This window comes from Eschrichtius robustus, chromosome 7, assembly GCF_028021215.1.
Source record: "Eschrichtius robustus isolate mEscRob2 chromosome 7, mEscRob2.pri, whole genome shotgun sequence".
NCBI classification, from domain to species: domain Eukaryota; kingdom Metazoa; phylum Chordata; class Mammalia; order Artiodactyla; family Eschrichtiidae; genus Eschrichtius; species Eschrichtius robustus.
The window spans coordinates 138,452,916-138,472,552 of record NC_090830.1 but is presented as its reverse complement, the minus strand read 5'-3'; the positions used below and the strand labels follow the sequence as shown (position 1 = coordinate 138,472,552).

The window sequence follows — 19,637 nt, the reverse complement described above, 5'->3', positions numbered from 1 at the left end:
CGTCCCGACCCGTGCACGCGGCACGCGCCGCGCGCCCTCGCAGGCCCCGCCCCACGGCCAGTGGGCGGTGCCGCCGCTTATCCGCGGAGCTCCGGCCGCCAGCGTCAGTCATTCGGAGCCGCGGGCCGACCGCGCTCTAGCTGCTGCGCCGCTCCCGCTCCCTCTCCCTCTTGGAGCGCCCGCCGACCCCAACCCCGACCCGCCGGCCGCAGCGCCCTCGCCCTGTCGCCATGTCGCAGAGCGAGACCCCCGGGCTGCAGGAGGAGAGCCTGCACGGTGAACGGGGGCCGGGGGCCGGCCTGGGTGTGGGGGCCCAGCGGGGGAAAGGCGCCCGGCCTGCAGAGGAGGGGCCTGCGGAGGGACCCCCGTCTCCGGGCCGGGGCGACCGAGGCGCCGACGGCGTCCCAAGCCCGCGCGGTGCCTGGTCTTCCGAGGTGCAGCCCGGTGCTGGTTTCCGTGCCGCTACCGGCGAGCAGGCGCCCAGACTTGCGGTTGGCCTCGTGGACTCGGGTTGTGAGCCGTCCGCGGCTCGGTCCAGAGTGGCTGGGGAGGACGGGGTCCCGGGATTCGGGGCGAGTCGCCGTGAGAGGGAGAGCCCTGAAAACGCTGGGCCGGGGGCGCGGCCGGCCTTTTCTTAGTTACGTTCGCTCGTCCGGGTGTCGTTCAGAGCCCAGCTCGGGGTTGACCTGCGGGGGGGAGCACGAGGCCCCGTGGCCGCGGTGCATACACCCCGCCCCCTCCCGGGAAGCCGGGGCCGGTGGCGGCCTTGACCCACCCGGCTCTGGCCCCGCGGGGCCGCCCCCGGGCCGCCGCCTCCGGCCCGGGTGAGGAGCCCGAGGCCCACGGGTTGGAGGAGGGGCCGGGCGCCGACCTTTATTCTCTGAAGCAAGAGTTCAGGCGGCGGCGGGAGCTCGTAAATAAGTTTTGGAGAGGGCCGTTGAAGCCTTAGAGAGTGAATTTTAAAGTTTCGTTAAGATTTAAAAATCTTTACACTGTCTGGATTTGAGCTACTAGTTTCTTGTATTCCTCAAAACAAGATTTCACTAGGCAAGACTTGGTCTACTGCGTTGTATAATTTAAAACTACAACCGCAGCTTAAAAATCCTGCAATCGCTTAAATTTCGACAGTGACTGTTTTCTTTGAAACAGATTAAGGGATTGAATCTTTGTCTTACAAAAGACCCAAGGAGTGTTTTGTAAACTGTCTTTTAAAGTCAGCTCTGTTATCAAACTACTTAGTTTCTAACACGGCCTGTTTTATTAGTGGGTCAGATTTGTCGGGAAGAGTTCGGAGTGTCCTGAACGGCTCCATCTTCGGTCCTCGATTGGCAGACCAAACTGCTGAGTCATTGGCAGTGCAGAGTGCCAGCTCGTGGGTTAAAAGATTTTTCTGTTTTGTGTATTCTATAAAAAGACAGTTACACGCTGAGTGGAAAGTGTCGAGGATTCTCCGGGCTGCCCTCTCCGGGATACGTGCTGCGGGGCACTCGCTGCCCGGCCGCCCGGTGTGGGAGGAGTCACGTGAGGCCTCGGCCGCCCTGGGAAACTGAATCCGAGCAGGGATTGGTGGCTGGGGCGACACTTGTCCTCTGCTCTGTGTTGATTTGATTACCTCTTGTTTACCTCGTTAAGAACTGAGAGCCTTGGTAGCTGAGCCCGCAGACAGTGGCAAACCTTTTCCCCTTTGCTTGTATCCTCGGACCAAATGTTTCCCCTGAGTTCACAGCGAAGTTGATGTTGCCTCTCGGCCCCCTGGTCCCTTCTAGTTAAAGCTGTTAACCAGCAGCAAGATGTCATATATGCCTTTCTTGTCCTCAGATAAACAACCCCTAATATGCAGGGAGAAGATGGAGTTTTGTGATACCGTGTCACAGCATCATGGGAGGGGGATGTGAACCTTACTTCCCAGAAGACCCCCCCCAACCCCTGCTGTGCCGGGAGGGGGGGGGGTTCAATGCAGTAAGGTGCTCCTGGTTTACCCTGAGACAGCCCCTGCCCCTTCACGCACTGCTCTGTCTGCAGCCAGAGGGTTCCGCTGTCTCAGGCACCCACCGCGGCTGAAGGTATATGAAGAGGAAGAGAATTCGCAGTTCTTGTGTCATGCAGTTTGGAAGGGAAGGGGTTTCAGGCATCTAGATCCTGGCCCAACCTCTACTTTTCACAGATGTTCAGAGTGAGGCCCAGAGGTGAAGTGAAAAACAGGGCAGGCAGGCGCGTCGGTGACAGAAGGCATTAGGCAGAAGGATGGGTGCAATTTGCCAGCTCCTGTTAAGAGCCAGGAACCTGAATGACTTACCTGCTTGACTTTATGTTCAAAATCACTTGTCAGTCAAGCCTCTCATTCCTGTCCCATCTAACTTGAGAAGCTTTTAAAAACAGTAATTTCTTAAATCCCACCTCTCCCGGGGAAGAAGCCCTGTGATGAGGGTGGTAGTTGCTCTGCCCCAGGGCTCTCCTCAGGGATTCCACCTTTTCATTAATCCCATAGTCGTGTAGGTCGTTCCCCTAGTAGTTTTCAACCCCGGCTGCCCGACATCACCGTTACGGCTTTTTCAAAATAAATGTACCAGGGTTCCATTGCAGCATTCCCAATCAGGATTTTCAGGCCGCTGGGTTAGACTTCTGGAGAACGGGGGGAAAGCAGCACAGGTGGTCCTCCATAGCCAGGGCTGAGACCTGCTACCCCGGACTAGGGTGTGGAGCCTCTGCCAGCTGGGGCTGGAGGGGAGTGTTTGCCCTGGGATGTAGGAGGGCCTGGGGTCCCACAGTGGCGGCAGGAACTTTGAGAAGCTTTGCGCAGAATATTTAGGATGAACAGTGTGGGTGCTATATTCAAGTTACTTGATAGAGTAAGGGTTCCTTCCACAGGTTGAAAAAGTACTGCTGTCGTTATCTCTGTTTTCAAGCTGGGTAAATCAGAGACAGCTGGAATCTATTCCGCCACCCAACTAACCAAGCCAGTGGCTCAGTGAACTACGGTTAACACTTCTGCATGTGTTCCTAGCTTGCACTCAGTTAACAGCAGTTGAGTTTAGCTGAATTAAATGGCACCTATGGCTTACCCAGTAAGTAGCTATGTGTTTGGGTAATTCCTATAGCCTCTCTAGGGCTCTAAGAGGTGATAACATGTTGAGTTACAAATCTTGGGGCCCACAAGTCATCAAAGTCAAAACATGGTCTTTATTTTCTTTGGGACCAAGGATTGTGGAGGTCACAGGAGATTTAAAAAAGAAAAAAAAAATGGGTTAACTCTAAGGCTAGTCGGTTTTCTTTCTGTGATGATGTAATATTGGTAGCCTAGGCTTTCGGTCCGTCTCGTCTGCCTTGTTTGCGTGCCCTGTGTCTTGTTAGCGTAAATTACAGGTCTTTGTGGGCAGGGACCGGAATCGGTGCAGCTGGCCCGGATCAGCAGCTTCCACACCTGCTTTTTTCCCTGAGGCCTAATTACACCAATTATCTGATAGGTTATTTGGGATTCTGAGGAAGTGTTATAAGGTTACCCTTCAGCAACCTGAATCCCGTCTTTCTTGCTTAGAAAGGTGAGTGATCTTAATTGCAGATGCAAGTAGATTAATGGCACACCTTGTCTTCATTTTCCAGGAAGCTGCTTTCCCTACCCAGTTGCTGCAGGTTAATAATAAAACTGTTGTCCTTTAGTAAATCATTTCTTAGAATACAGCTTTTGGACCCAAAGCTTTTGCTGTAGACACCCCAGAATGGGATTTTTTTCTGAAGGATGCTTGAGACTTTCTATGAGATGATTCTAAAAAGCATATATATTTGTCTCCATGGAGTTTTGAGTTGGCCCTTGTGGTATAATATACATACACCTGAAACTGAGAATGTTATATGTCCATTATATCTCAATTTGAAAAATATATTTCATCTTTGTCCCTGGTTCCTGACCCAGACAGAGCTCAGCTCTAAAAACCCTTGGAATTTCCTGAGAGATGTTGTTATTCATAAGGAGCCCCTTTGGAAAACACTTGAGTCTGCTAATGAGGTAACTCACGAGGCCCTGATAGCCTCAGGGTGGGGATGGGAAAGCGCACTGGAGCACGAGGGTGGGAACTCAGCACACACTACCCACCGCCACCCGCCACCCACTGCCACCTGCCACCCGACACCCGCCGGGAGGGGAGGGGCGGGGCTGCAGCCTGGGTTATAAAAAGCTTTGAAAAAGGCTGCTGAACCCACTGAGGGCCTGGGAGAGGGTATGGAAACTGTCCCCCTCCACTCCCGCCCCCCCGTACCCTGCCCTGTGCAGCTGGCTGTTCCTGAGCTGTAATCCTTCTGAGACTGGGGAAGTGTAAGCAAAGTATTTTCCCGAGTCCTGTGAGTTCTAGTGAATTATTGAAGAGGGAGGGGGTTGTCGGAACCCCTGAATTCTTGGTCTACCAGGCATTTGCGGCTGTCTGATGTGGGGAGTCTTGTGGGACTGAGATCTTTAACTTGTGGGATCTGACACTAACTCCAGGTAGTATCAAAACTGAATTGTTGCACAGCCAGTCGGTGCTGGAAATTGCTTATTGGTGTAGGCCTCCCCCTGCCCCAATTTCATGTCAGAAGTGGTGTCAGAGAAGACATTGCACCTCAAACTCCATTTATGCCAGACACCGTAAGTAAAAGTGATCTGGGCAGCCAGGCCCAGAACCTGACTTAGAACTGAGAAAAATGGAACTGTGCCCAGAGCAGGGTGCCGTGGTCCTGTCCCATGCCGTGGGGGCCTGAGCTGCCGGGCCGGGTGTCACCTTGCTCCTGGCAAGGAAGGAGGGCTAGTGAAGGAACCGCACGCTGGAGCCTCTTGTGGTTTGCTTCAGGGCTTTCCTAACCCCTGCGTAGCCACCAGAGCAGGTGGGAATAGGGTCCCCAGTCAAGACGGGCTGTCTCAGGAATGACACGGAGTCCTTGTAGCTTCTGCTGACCTGCAGAGGCTGAGTGGCCCTGGCTTTTGTCCAGGGAGCCCTGGGCTCCCAGACAGACCCCGGCCTGCCTTGTGCGGGCCAGGCCAACATGAAGTGACGTGAGAGGCTAAAGTGAGAAGCGTGTTAACATCTGAAAACTGGTGATCCTTTTGTTAGCAGCCAAGTGGGACGCGGGACATGGTAGAAACTGTATGTTTACGTTTTATTCCTGGACCCTTGATTTGCTGTCTTCTGACGAATGTGACCTATTCTGCAGCAAGCTGCTGTTGAGGGCAGGCCCGGGCTCTCAGGGGAGGGGGTGACGTGTAGGGGACGGGCCCCGAACGGGTGGTGCTGTGTGGCGCCCCTGGGGCCCTGGTTTCAGCGCAGAGCAGCAGCTCTGGGTCACGGTTCCTGGAGTGGCCGTACAGTGACCACCAGCCTCGGTCGGGGTTTTCAGTCTGGTCTGCCTTTGCGCTCCCCCTCCTGCACCCACCCTGGAGAGGCCTGGACCCACGACACACAGCAGAGGAACTGTCCTGGGCCCAGGAGACCTGTGCGCGTGGCCAGCTTGGAAGCAGGACGGGGCGGAGGGGACCGCAGAGGCAGTCTTGCCAGTGAACGGAGCCTGGCAGTGGAAGAGTGAATTGAAAGCAAGAACTTTTATGTTCGCCAGAAGGCTTGAGTGGAAAGGCTGTCTTTCCACAGCGAAAGTTACCTGCAACACATTCGAATGAAGAAAGGCTTGTGTCGGGAGTTCCCTGGCGGTCCAGTGGTTAGGACTCGACGCTTTTACTGCCGGGGCCCTGGTTCAATCCCGCAAGTCTCGCAGCGCGGCCAAAAAAAGAAAGGCTTGTGTCTTGAATATTGAGCTAGATGGAGAAAGATGGACCGCTCCTTTGGAAAGAGGAGCAGATTTCAACAGCTACTTCAAAAAAGATGCTCTCCACATGGCCAGTAAGCAAGTGAAGAAATGTTCAACCTCAGTAGAAATCGGAGAAATGCAGAATAAACCATATAACCCACCACCACACACCCACAGAATAGCTATATTTAAAGACGGATGCCAAGTGTGAGGCAACAAAGATGCTCACATTGCTTCGGCTGCATCGGAAAGCAGTGGCGTTGCAATACATGAAACGTACGCCTAGAACTTTTCCACCCTGGAACCCCGCTCCTAGGTGTGGGTTCAGAAGTGAGAGCCTGGGGACGCCGTGAAACGCTGGAAGCCAGCCTTGGTCCACGGCACAGCAACGACAGGATGGGCCCCCCTCCCCCCTCCCCGGTCCAAGCCCCCAGGTGTTGCTTCAGGGCCCTGACCGCCTGCCTTGTCCGCACACCTGTGGGTGTCTCAGCCCCGCCGCACAGAACGTGTACTTTCACCCTTCGGGAACTCTCTAGGGTTCACACCTGTCCTCCTGTGGGAATTGCCGAAGTTGATCTCACCTTCCAGCTCTTCCACCTGTCAACCCCCAAAACACACACAGCCGAGCGCGACGGCACCTCTTCCCCTGCCTGTACCCACCTGGACCTCGGCTGTGCCCGGACTGGGGACACCTCCCCTCACGGGTGCCCCTGGAGGGGCTCTCCCCGGTCACTCCCGATTCCGGAGCCCAGCACGGCTGGTGCAGCAGAGTGCCTGCCGGGTCAGCTGTTGGCTGCCTTGGTGAATTTATCAAGTCAGCTCCCAAGTCGTGGGGCTGGAGAGACAAAGCTAAACTTCGAATGCTGGCTCGTAGGATGTGGGGTGGTAGCTGCTTTGTGCTACATTTTGGTAAGCAGATGACCTTGGTGCTAAGGAGTTCTCTGTTTTGATGACATCTGGGTGGATACATAACATGTCAGTTTTCAGTTCAAGTTAAAGAATGCTGAGTTTACTTGCTGTAAAGACTTGGCTAGATGAACACTTGGGATGGTTTGCTTGCTCTGGTTCATCAGGTTTAGTTACCTTTGTTCTATTCATCTGATGTAAGATACAGAGCAGTAATCGGTAATGAATCCTGTGGGACCCTCAGGGTCAGAAGGTGGCGCTGGAATGTGTAAATAGGTTGTAAACCTTTCCTTAGTTTGTAAATCCCTAAGGCTCTTGCTGACACCCTTTGCTTTCTAAGAGCTGAGTGCAGGAGAGTGTCCTGGTCACTGGGACCCCACTGACTGAGCAGGTAGTCTGGGAGTGGCAGCAGGTGCACTGCCTTGGCTCCCAAGGGTCCCTGGGGAGGGTCACTGTAATGCAGGTGCCAGAGATGGGCCTCAAGGGTGTTGCAGCGTGATTCAAGGCGACGGTTCCTTGCGAGTCCCCGGCGTGTCTTGGAAATGGAGGGGTGAGCTCGTTGTTTGTTAGGACCAGACTCCAGAGTGGGTGGAAAATTGCAACCATGTCCTTTTTTTATCCCCATCAGGCTCCTGGGTGGAATTACACTTTGGCAGTAATGGGAACGGGAGCAGTGTTCCAGACTCTGTTTCTATTTATAATGGCGACATGGAAAAAATCCTGCTGGATGCCCAGCACGAATCTGGACGGAGCAGCTCCAGGAGCTCCCACTGTGACAGGTGGGCGTAAGCGTGTGCATCGCAGCGCTGGCAGGCCAGGCAGGAGCAGGCGCGGCTGCGAACGCCTGCCTAGCCTCGGCCCAGCCCTCCCGAGACAGCGGGCCCTTTGCCTTCAGGTGGGAGGAAGCGACTGGGGCCTGCCTGTGTGGTGCTGGGCCCCTGCTTCTGCTTGTCGACTGCGGGGCATCAGAGCTCAGCTGCAGAGATGGAGGGACGCTTTGGCCCTGGTCTGCCCCCAGGTGCTGGCGGGAGCATTCGGGCCCTGGAGGCTGGCCCCTGCCTGTGGGGTTTTGCTTCTGGTGGAAAGAAGGTTAACATGTTGTGTTTTCCCCAAGCCCACCTCGCTCACAGACCCCACAAGATACTAACAGAGCTTCTGAGACAGACACACATAGTCTTGGAGAAAAGAACAGCTCCCAGGTAAGGTGTGCACGTGCACACATTTGTGATCTGTTTGTGCGAAGTTCTGTGGAATCCAGCCCTCAGAAGCAGTGGGGGGGGGGGGGCACGCCCCGCTTTTCACGCTGGACCGGAAGTGGCAGGGGCTTAGGTTGGGTAGGCCGTGCGGCCTGGGTGCCTCTGCCGTCACACGCTGTCCAGGGAGACACTGGGAGTGGCCAGTGGGAGGGGAGCTGGGAGCCAGGCGGCGGGTCTGTCTGCTGGGCAGTGTGTGGGTGGGAGAGAGCCTGGGGCCCTATGTGCTGCTTCTCCGGTGGCCTCGGTTGGGCCGGGGCCAGTGCGGCCTTGCCAGGTCCTTTCCGGTCGTGATGCCTGGGGAGTGTATTTTAGGAACCCGTGGGTCCCCGACTCGCTGTGAAAGCTGTCAGGAACTGTGGGCTCGGTCAGTACCACTTGGTCCTGCCCCCGCCCGTGCTGGTCTCCCCTCAAGGCCTCCCTCACCAAGGAAACCAGGAGTCCTTGGTGCTCAGGCTTCCTCAAGGGCGGCGCCCGGCCTGCCCCCAGACACGTGGGGTCCACCCCCAGCTTTGTTGCGCCCAGGCGTTTGGTTGGTTTTGGTACCGTGTTTTATTAGAGTATTTCCAAAATTTGAACTAATTTTTTTCCCCCCTGATTTTAAGGAGGAATTAGATGATCAGGTACAGATTTTTTCAAATGTAGAGAAGTAGGACAGAGCACCTATAATCCAACTTGAAAAGCTCTTTAATGAGGGTATTATGTACTTTACAAAATGTAGCTGCAATCAGGGGTGCACACAAGTGTTTGGTGTTTTTCTCTCCCGTTTAACTCGAAAGTGTGTGTCGCTTTCATTGCCCTGCAGTATCCTGCTTGCTTAGGCACATCCCTGTTTTGGGCCATTTTAGATGGTTTCCGTTTTCATCTCTGGACGTCTGTCCTCATTCGGCATCGCTTCCTTGGGGCAGTGTCTGCAGCTCTTCGAGTCTGAGTCGGGCCTTCAGCCCGGTGATGTGTGTGGAGGAGGGAGGAGAGCCGGGGGGTGCGGCCCTCGCCTCCCCCCTTGGCTGGGCTGCGAGCTCAGCTTGCTGGTCTGATGCTTGGGTGGGAGGTGAGATTTCTGCTGTGGGTGTAGTAGGCCGGCTTTCTTTTAACATCTGCTCTACCCCAGTCTGAGGAAGACTATATGGAGAGAAGGAAAGAAGTCGAAAGCATCTTGAAGAAAAACTCAGACTGGATTTGGGATTGGTCAAGCCGGCCGGAAAACGTCCCCCCGACCAAGTGAGTCTGTTTGCACTGGGGGCCTTCCTTGGCCCGGCTGGCCCGGCATGCCTGGCACGCCTCCGCTGACCAGCACTTCTCCCCCAGGGAGTTCCTCCTCTTCAAGCGCCCGAAGCGCGCGCCCACGCTCAGCATGCGGAACACGAGCGTCATGAAGAAAGGGGGCATCTTCTCCGCAGAGTTTCTCAAAGTTTTTCTGCCGTCTCTTCTGCTGTCCCACCTGCTGGCCATCGGGTTGGGGTAAGTGACTCGCCGTGTGGACGGCACAGCGTGGGGTCCTTCTAGGTCTTAGAAGCACGGGCGACGTGGGCGTGTGAAACAGAGCCCAGAGCCGTGAGCCGGGGCAGCGCTGCCCCGAGTGTCCGGCAGCAGAGGCTGGTTTCACCCGCCTCTTTGACGCGCAGGGGCGCTCGTCTGGCTGCTTGACCTGGACCGCTGCACGCAGGTGCAGATCAGCCTCTCTCCTTGCGGGGTGGCTGCGGAGGGGCAGTGTCGGTAACTCGGGCTGCACGTGTCTGCTGGCGTCCACTCAGCAGTGAGAGAGAAGAGGGCGCCCGTTCTGACGACCGTGCGGAACACAGAGGGGCAGCCTGGGTCGTGGAGACACTGAGCCCAGACGGTGCTGAGGAGCGGAGCCCCAGGCCGCCCTCGGTGGCCCCTCCCCAGCCTCTGACCAGGTGGGTGGGGGGGTCTCAGTGGTCCTGGTGCGGAGGGATGGGCTTCTGTGGCTGCAGCTGACTGGACATCTGGATCGTCAAGATGGCCTTCTGACGTGGGCTGGTGCCACCGCAGGCTCCGTGAACGCGGCAGAGGAGACGCCAGCCCGCCTGCTCTGGGAGGCGAGAGCGGAGTCCTCCCGACCTCCTGAGCCCCAGCCCACGGTCCTGCCTGCCTGGGGAGAGGGCTCCCTGGCGGGGCCAGGCCCCCGGCCTCTCCCTCTCGGTTCTGCCTTCCCTCTCAGCACACTGCTTTTCAGAGTCAGACTCTGCCAGTCTCACGCAGGGAGGTACTGATTTCTGGAGCTTTCTCCAGAACTAGCAGTCAGATGCTGTGGGGGTCTGCCGGGTTGAGGTTTAGGCCTTCATGTCAAGATGGATTTCTGCAGCCAGCCCCCAACAGGGGTGTCTGCCCTTCTCACCAGCCTCCAGAGTGGTCAGGATAATAAAATCCACGCCGCCAGTTGCTCTAAGGAAGCTCCCCGTGCTGGGCTGCAGGCTCCTGAAGACATCCTCCCCAGCCCCCTCTGCCCGGACAGCCCTCTGATGCCTACGCCCCTCAGTTCTGGGCTCCTGGGGGCGTGGGCTTCACTGCTCAGCAGGGGTCTTTGTGAGGTTGGTGCTGATAAACTTGGCGATATCACCTGTCCTGCAGGCGACTCTTTCTAGCAGCGTGTGGTCAGTTCAAAAAACAGTGACGGGAGTAAGAGCGTTTCAGGTTGGGTAGAATCCTCTCCTCTGTGCTTGAATTGAGTGTATCCACTGCAAGGGCTGTTAGAGCACAACTGGATGCTTCTAAATTAGATGCTGAAACGTATACACACTGAGGAAGAATAAAACACAGGTTTTAACCGTGGGTATAAGAGAGCCAGTCCCCTTAACGTAGATATGCTGGGACCAGCGTCAGCTGCCCCTTCTCAGCTGTGCAAACCTGCCCGGGAGTTGCGAGACCACGTTAACTTACCAATTCCTTTTTCTGTTAAGGATCTACATTGGAAGGCGCCTGACAACATCCACCAGCACGTTTTGATGAAGAATTGGCGTCCAGCTTTCTCCTGTAGTGGGGATGTGTGTTGTCCACAGCACAGCGTACAGAGGAGGCTGCCTTGGTCCCTGGGTGGCTGCACCACTTGTGTCATTTCTTCTGTAAATGCCACGTTCCTAACTCAGTAAAATAAAGACACTAAGACCATGCTCTCCCATAATCATACTTATGGGATAAAGTAATACGCCTGTCACGGATTAATATCTATTAATAATTTGGTGGTAATCTTTCTTCGGATATTATATTTAAGTATAAATAATTTTAACGTATCCATGATGTATGTAGTATTTTAACACATTATCTGCAACCTTGATTGAGTTAAACACTGTATTTTGAAAGAACGAGTACCGTTGACATTAAAAGGGACTACATGAGGGTTTATCCCGAATAAACACTGTGGCCTTACCCCCCGTTGTAGACCATATTTAAGTGGATGCATCCATCTACTACAGACGCCGCTCAGCTCTCACTGCGCTGGTGGTTCTTTGTGACGTGACACGTAGGCTCCAGGCCGCAGCACGGGTGGGCCAGGTGGTCCCCACACCGGCACCTTGTGCAGCACAGGGAGTCCCGCTGAGGCTGATACCACCACCCTGGACAGTGCCCACTGGCTGATCAGCGTCTTCTCTCTGCTCTCGGGATTGCTAAATTTAGTCTGTTTGTGTTCAGTTTTTGTGTGCTCTTAGAATCAGCTTTATTCTAAGCTATTCTGTGTCTACTTTAAAAGCCTGGAAATAGATAAAAAATGAATCTTTGCCAAATACTTGGTTACGGTATTTACATATGGTTTAAAACCAAACGTCACACAAGCTTTTTCATTAAACCAGGTGTATCCCCACTGCATGGTTTTTAAAGGCTGCCCCTTTGATACACTGTATAAATGCTGTTGTATTTGTTTCACTTTTCCAGACTAAATTCGGTTGTGTTAAATAAATGTAACATTCTAATTTTTAAAATCTTTGTTTGTATTTAAACAATTACCTTGGAGGTAGAGGCCTACAGTCCTTTCATTTGGAGACAGCTGATGATGGAATGGTATCAAGACTCTTTATGTAATTTATCCCTAAAACGTTAAGCCTGCATCCCACTGACCCACTCTGGCCAAGGGGATGATTCCCTTTTAACAGCAAATGCTGGTGGTTCAAGTGTCACGAGCACACCAGGCTGCACTCAGGACCTTCCAGCAAGGCCAAGTGTCCTCAGAGCCAGCACCCCTTGGACAGCTCTGTGAATCCATCACTCAGGTGACCCGGCCCATGACAAAGGCCTTTGTGCACTGAGACATAGAAGGCATCCCCCAGGTCTGGGGAGTTCTAAGCTATTAAGTGTAATCTCTGCCACCCCCCCCACCCCAACCCCCACCGGCCCCTGCCTCGCTCCCTTCCTTCTCTGGAGCACCAATTTTAATTTATGACTGATTCCAATAGCTTTCGTCTGATTTCTTCACTTTTAAAAATCTGAGTTCTCTCTCGTCTTCTAGCTGGATCATGACTCTATTCCTTTCCTCCGTGTTACGTATCCTTCCTTCCATCTCCGCTCTGTCACTGACGCTCCCCAGGGCACAGGCCAAGCTGCGTGATGGTGGCCGGAAGTGCCTGCTGCAGCCGATCACAAGGTTTTCCCCTCTCACTGCAACATTACAGTGGACGTTTGACTCTTTTAAAATGTGTGACTATGTATGTATTTTTGTTTTGATCTTTTGGGCAAGAGGATAGCAGAATGGTGACAGCCTTTCCACACACCCCTTATGTTAATGCAAATAACACCATCATTCATTTTATTCACGGAATAGCAAGTTTACAGAATATTTAATATCATCCAGACAATTTTGGATTAAAATAACACCGATCCTGGGGTCGAATCCATTCTCCCATAAACCAGAGCTCCTTGGAAAAGTGGGAATTCCAGGACAGCATAAGGAACATTTGCGGTGCCAGGAGGTGAGGCCATGCTTGAGGTGAAGGACAGGGAGCCAACCTGAGGGACCTGCAGTGGCTCAAAGTGGGTCAGCCTGGTAACAGGTTCCTGGTGGTGATGGGCTGTCACCAGACCCAAGCAGGATCCCCAAGTCCACACTGAGGGAGACCAAGTAAGTGGGGGAAGGGACAGTTCTTCCCGACAGAATCCAATTAATAAACGGGACGAGGGAACGAGTGACCGTCAGGCAGACAGCTGCTGACGTGGGCCCGGTGTCACTGCCTCCCCAGGAAATTACCGCCAAGGGAACCTAGGGTACCGTGGACCTCCTGACCCCAACATCTCTGTATTCTTGCAGAGATGTGTAACTGTAGGTTAGTCATGAGAAAATATCAAGCCATCCCAAATTGGGGGAGGTTCTACAAAATAACTGTCCGAGGTCAAGGTCATGAGGAAATGAGGATCTGTTAGAGATTGAAAGATACGGAGCGGGCTCCCCTGGTGGCGCAGTGGTTAGGAATCCGCCGGCCAATGCAGGGGACACGGGTTCGAGCCCTGGTCCGGGAAGATCCCACATGCCGCGAAGCAACTAAGCCAGCGCGCCACAACTACTGAGCCTGCGCTCTAGAGCCCATGCTCCGCAACAAGAGAAGCCACCGCAATGAGAAACCCGCGTGCAGCACCGAAGACCCAACACAGCCAAAAATAAATAAATAAATAAATAAATAAATAAATTCAGAGATGCGGCAATGAAATGCATCGTGGATCCCGGGCGAGAAAAAGACAACTGGGAAAACAAACACGAAGGTTTGTGGATGAGCTACAAGTACTGTGGGGTGACTTCACCCGCTTTACGTGGTGTTAATTAAACCTGGGTGATGGGTGAAGGGCAGGCAGGAACTCTACAATTTTTGCAACTGATTTAAAATTATTTCCAAATAAAATGTTACAAAAGTAAGATAAACAGACAGTATCTTTTTAACTCAGAGAGCATCCCTGGACCGGCAGGTCAGCATCCCCCAGGCGAACGAGGAATGCCCGCCCAGTCTGGCTCCTGTGTCCTCGTGGTGCTGGATGTTTCCTCCAAACTGTGGGGACACAGCCAGGACCACCGTGCGGTGGAAAGAGCGAAATGCAGGTGTGTACACATTGCTACCTTGTGTGCAAAAACGGGGAGATGGGAATATGTCATGTTTGTGTTTGAGTAAGAAAAAGTGTGGCCCAAGACAAGACTAACAAGAGTTATCAATACCACCAGGCTCAGAGGAAGGGGCAACACTTTGCTATAATCCTTTTAAAGATTTTTGAAATTTGTACAGGTGTTACCAGTTTAATACTTAAAGTAAGAAAAAACATTTATCAAAAAGAAAAGAAATAATAGTATTGGCAAGGATATGGAGAAAAGAGAACTCTCACACACCGTTGGTGGGAATGTAAATTGGTGCAGCCACTATGGAAAAGAGGATGGAGGTTCCTCCAAAAATTAAAAGTTGAACTGGCATGTGATCCAGCAATTTCACTTCTGGGTATTTATCCAAAGAATGAAAACACTACTTTGAAAAGATACATGCACACCAATGTTCATAGCAGCACTATTTACAATTGGCAGGATATGGAAACAACCCAAGTGTCCACTGGTGGGTGTATGGATAAAGAAGATGTGGTACATGTATACAACAGAACATTACTCAGCAATAAAAAGAATGGAGTCTTGCCATTTCAGACAACGTGGATGGACCTTGAGGGTATTATGCTGTGAAGCAAGTCAAAGACAAATACCATATGATCTCACTTATATGTGGAATCTAGAAAAACAAAGCCAATCTTGTAGCTAGATTGGTGTTTGCCAGAGGCAGGTGTGAGTGTGTGTGTGTGTGTGTGTGTTTATGTATATTTGTGTGTGCTTATGTGTGTTTGTGAGTGTCTGTGTGTAAGGGGGTGGGGAGGGAGAGGGAGAGAGAAAGAAGGGGGGTAAAAAGGTACAAACTTCCAGTTATGAAATAAGTCCTGGAGATGTACAGCACGGTGACTATAGTTAATAACTATCACGTATTTGAAAGTTGCTAAGAGAGACCTTGAAAGTTCTCATCACAAGAAAAAAAACTTCCTGTGTGGTGACAGAAGTTATCTAGACTCACTGTGGTGGTCACTTTACAACATACACAAATACTGAATCATTATGTTGTACACCTTAAACTCATATAGTTGTGTCAGTTACACCTCAAAAAAGAAAACCAAAAACAACCTCACAACATTTCTCATAAGAACTGTAGAGTTACGCTGCATTCAGATAATTAGATTTTAGAAAACAAATTTTCCCTGAAAGTTAGTTCTTGGAATAACAAATTAGCTTCCCATCCTTACAGAACACACATCTTTTTTTTTAAAAATAAATGTATTTATTTATTTAATTTTTGGCTGTGTTGGGTCCTCGTTGCTGTGCATGGGCTTTCTTTTAGTTGCGCCGAGCGGGGCTCCTCTTCGTTGCAGTGCGCAGGCTTCTTCTCATTGCAGTGGCTTCTCTTGTTGCAGAGCACGGGCTCTAGGTGCGCGGGCTCAGGAGCTGTGCTCACGGGCTCTAGAGCGCAGGCTCAGTAGTTGTGGCACACGGGCTCAGCAGTTGTGGCTCGTGGGCTCTAGAGCGCAGGCTCAGTAGCTGCGGCGCACGGGCTTAGTTGCTCCATGGCATGTGGGATCTTCCCGGACCAGGGCTTGAACCACCATGACCCCTGCATTGGCAGGCGGATTCTTAACCACTGTGCCACCAGGGAAGTCCCCGGAACACACATCTTTTAAAGATGTCCCAAGATATACAAAGATAATTTACTGCTAATAAACTCTGGGGCAAACAAGTGAATCGTCTCAGGACACACAGGAAACCCCAAAGGAACACGGAGCAGCCTGGTGAGGGTTGGCCTCCACAACCAGCACCACAGGAGCCGGGGTCCCGCCCGGAGCCCTGGCCTCGGCCAAGGTCCCGTATCCTGCCTGGGGTGCCAGGGACCCTGTAGATGTGCCCAGGATGCAGACTCACCTGAGGTTCCGGTTGCGGGCGTCACCGTCCGGAGGGTAAGCAGGGAAATGGGACCAGCAAGTCCTCTCAGTTCCTCACCGGGCGCTGACGGGGTCGCAGGAGATTGTGGGCCCCAGCCCCAGCCCTCACTCTTCAGACGCGGGGCAGCTGAGGGAAACCTTCCCGGGACGGGCTCTGCGGGTCCTGGGGCGGGGCGCAGAGGCGGGGGTCAGGCTGGGCCGCGGCTGTCGCCTTGGATGCTTCAGGACCCCCCACCCACCCCGGCCGGGACTCCTGTGATCTCAGCTGCCCGTCCCCCACCCCCCGCGTCCCGCCGCCGTGACTCTGCCCCTCGCGGGACTCAGCTGGTGGCGTGAAGGGAGGGGCTGCCGGACGAGAGGGGTGACAGCTGAGCAGAGACCCTGAGGTCTCCAATTCCCCCTTCCCCGTGATGTCAGGGCTGCCACGGTTCCTAAGAGATCAAGGTGGCACTCCACCCCCCTGCTCACCAGCTCTCCACCAAGGGCTCGGGTGGGACACAGACCCCGGTGACCCCGCGCTGTGGCGTGTCCATCCGCGAGCACCGCTGGGTTGGTTCTGGGGAGCCCGTGCCGGGTGCCTGCCCGTGGCCCGCCCGGTACAGGAGGGCTGTCACCAGCCCCGTGGGCCGCACCGGTCAGGCCCCACCTGACCCCCCGCTGTCCCCACCCCGTCCACACCCCCATGGAGAAGCCCTGGCGGGGTGGGCCCCATGCGGCGTCCCCTCCCTCCCTCTCCGGTCCCCCCAGCGCCTGCGGAAGCTTCTCCCGGCACAGCACCCAGTGGGCAGTTCCTGATGGGAGGACTGTCCCCCGCTGCCCCATCATGACCCCGGGGCAGCACCTGGTCTCAGACCGGGACTCGGAGCGCGGAGCCCCGTCCTCCCCACGAGGGGCGCGGCCCGGCCCGGCCTGCCCCGGCTCGGTCTGCACACCCGCCTCTGCCCGCGGGTGCCGGACGCGCTCAGAAGAAAAAGCCTCAGTGCCAACCCTGGACCCCCTTTGACAAAAGCGTGCAGACAGTTCCTCCTCAGACGGCCACGCAGCACCAGAGCCCTGGGCTCGGCCCGCGGGGCCTGGACCCCACCACGCTGACCAGGGGACAGTCTGGGCCGGCTCCCGGCTGTGAGGCCACGGCTACTCAGCTCCACGGGGGAGGGAGTTTGCTGCTCATCCTGAGAACGCCCACGACTGGCGGACGGTTTAAAATCAGACTCTGAGTCCTGTCCTGTACTGGCTTCTAGAACCGCCACTATTCTTTAAAAAGTGCACGTCTAAATCCACACACGAATAAAGCGTATTCATCCAACCCAGGCCATCAACCTAGACAGCATTAAAGCTTCAGGAAAAACAGGAGCACAGAATTCTAAGGAACGATGAAAACTCAACAGAATTACCTTTCAGGAACAGATAAAATTTCTCTAGCTTTCTCTAGCTTTAAACAGGAGAAAAGGGGTAAGAGCTTTGGAAGAACAAGAAATACAACAGATACTTTTTAAACAAAGAATATGAAGAAGAAATAAACGTCAAGTCTGAAACCCATAGGATTTTTACCTCATCAGGAGGGGAAAAAGGCTTAAATGGAATCAGAAGTGTCTAATGGAAAAGACACGGAAGAAACTGCTAGACACCTCTTAAATTACACGTTTCTCAACAGCATCTCTGAGGGGCGTCTGCCCGACTCGGGGGAGAAGAGCCCAGGGACACAGGGAGCCCCGCCCGGCCGGCAGCAGCCACCACGCACGCGCCTCCTGCCCGGGGCCGTCTGAGAGGCAGAAGGCTGGTTTCCTGTTTGGTAGGAAATACGTCTTAAAGGAAAGATGGAAAAAAGTCGTCCAGTTACATAGTACAAATCTGGTTAAACATCTGAAATTTATTAAACTTTTTGGTCAAAAAGCTGAACAAGTAAATACAACCCCATCTTACTAGAACTGCTTTACCTTAAGGGCCAGGGTTGACTGATACTTAGACAACTCTGTTCCACATCTCAGGTTTGTGAACTGCGTCAACCAATACGCAGTAAAACAATTACCTTTAAATGAAAATAAACGTACTTGTTGATTCTCTATTTCCAACGTAACGTGAGCTAACGTGGCACCCTGTTAACATGAATTCAGGGGAATGAGTTGACAAGACATTTGTTCTTGCATCTCCGTATCACCAGTGACCAAAATACACCTTAATTTCAAGAGCAGCACGTGAGCCCAGCTGTCCCGTCCCCTGGAGGACTGGGTCTCGGGCTCCTGTGTGAAATTTCACGGCCGCAAGCTCCAATCACTTAGTGTTGTTACCTCTGTATTTTTTTGTCTTAGGAAATCTTGATTTCGGATATCAACCTACTTTTAAAGTAAACCACCAAGGTACTGGTGGCATTACATAATAATTAAAATTGTTTAATTTTTGCTGCTTGAAATGCAGTATGAAATTTGGCATGCATATAATTCCAGCAGTTTTTAAAAAGTATGTTACCCTTCCCCCAAAGTACTTTTAAAAAGGTTAAAAAAGCACGTAAGTTTTCAACTGCAGTGAATTTGAGGCATACTTTAAACCACGTGTTACTTTTTCAGCAGCGATCCTGTTACTACTCCTTGGGATTTTCTTTCTCAGAGGCAGCTGCAGTTAAGGCTTTTTCCAGACCTTACCTGGTGTGTCAGATGTACCATTTCTACAGAAACAAAAAAGTTATGGAAGTTTGTGAATACATACGTTCAGAGTTTGAAGTACTGCACACGTTCCACCACTCTGTTAACGAAGGACAAAAGATTTTTAAAGTTGAATTCTGCATAATTTCATTATATGCAATTGAATCAAATAAAAAGACGATACTTATTTTGGACTTAAAAACACTTTTTAGAGTGTGTTGCTTTTATTAGGCGGTTACACCAGAGGCGTGATGGGAGTAAAGCGGCCTGAGCCCGCTCGGCCGAATCTCCGCGCCGGCCGAGGCCCCGCCTGGGCTGAGAAGGGCTGAGGGAAGGCGGGCAGCAGCCGCGCACGTGGAGGCCCCAGGATGACAGCGGAGGAGGAGGAGAGCTGGACAGGAGGAGACATTGAATCTGTCAACTTTCCTCGTGGATGTTAATTTTTGGTCTATAAATTGGAAGGAAGGCTCAGACTTCAATAAATACGTTTATTTTAGCAATGGCCTCTTGAGTCCTGTCCATCACTCTGCTTCGAGCGGGCTTCTCACCTGAGCAGCGACACCCAGGGCTCACCTTGCTGAAGCAGAAGCCCGCGGGCACCCGCGCGGCCAGCCCGTGCAGTCTGTGCGGAGGCAGGAGGGCGTCCCTGCTCTTCACGGAGAGGATGTCGCCTGTCCTCTGGCACCGAACGACCAGGCGCGATTCTGCACGAGACGCGGGTCCCGCTGCCTCCTTAGTTGGCCTTGTCCTGGAATATGTACAGGTTATTGGTGGCAGCCACGGCAATGATGTTCTCCGCTGGGTGCCAGGCCGTGTGCAGAATCTTCTTGCTGAAGTCCAGGCTGTCCACGCTCACCTCGTCCTTCTTTCTCTTCCCACCTGCACACACTCTGCGAGGCTTCAAGCTGGCGCGAGGCTTGCTGTTCTCCCTGGAAGCTTCCAGCGTAACATCCCTCCATGTAGTCCTATCGAACATTCTGAAGAAGTTGTTGTAGGACCCAGTCATGATTGCACTGCTCAAAACAAGGAGAGGAAGACTTCTAAGTGGCTACCCCCAACCCCCAGCCCGGCCCGGCCCTGGACGCGTGGATAGAGCTGCTTACCTCTCCTACCCCCA

General features: G+C 53.2%; 2 protein-coding genes across 5 annotated transcripts in view; one reads left to right on the top strand and one right to left on the bottom strand.

Annotated features, from left to right (window-relative positions):
- The first annotated feature begins 98 nt into the window (after positions 1-98).
- On the top strand, positions 99-11,866 carry BNIP3 (BCL2 interacting protein 3). Its single transcript, XM_068548772.1, has 6 exons — positions 99-276; positions 7,304-7,454; positions 7,790-7,874; positions 9,040-9,149; positions 9,237-9,389; positions 10,850-11,866. The coding sequence occupies exons 1-6, from the start codon at positions 231-233 to the stop codon at positions 10,893-10,895; spliced, it is 591 nt and encodes a 196-aa protein (XP_068404873.1). The 5' UTR covers positions 99-230; the 3' UTR covers positions 10,896-11,866.
- A 6,838-nt stretch (positions 11,867-18,704) lies between these two features.
- PPP2R2D (protein phosphatase 2 regulatory subunit Bdelta) overlaps positions 18,705-19,637 on the bottom strand; it is a 43,555-nt gene continuing 42,622 nt past the window's right edge. For all 4 annotated transcript variants that reach the window (XM_068548767.1, XM_068548768.1, XM_068548769.1 and 1 more), the window contains one exon: positions 18,705-19,533. In XM_068548767.1, the coding sequence (XP_068404868.1) occupies positions 19,254-19,533 (280 nt within the window). In that variant the 3' untranslated portion in view covers positions 18,705-19,253. The remainder of the gene's footprint in view (positions 19,534-19,637) is intronic.

Bases quoted from the DNA above. Each gene is read 5' to 3' on its own strand.
- BNIP3 (XM_068548772.1), top strand. From the start codon at position 231: ATGTCGCAGAGCGAGACCCCCGGGCTGCAGGAGGAGAGCCTGCACG. The intron at 7,455-7,789 runs GTGGGCGTAAGC...GTTTTCCCCAAG, and splicing joins AGGAGCTCCCACTGTGACAG to CCCACCTCGCTCACAGACCC. The intron at 7,875-9,039 runs GTAAGGTGTGCA...GCTCTACCCCAG, and splicing joins GAGAAAAGAACAGCTCCCAG to TCTGAGGAAGACTATATGGA.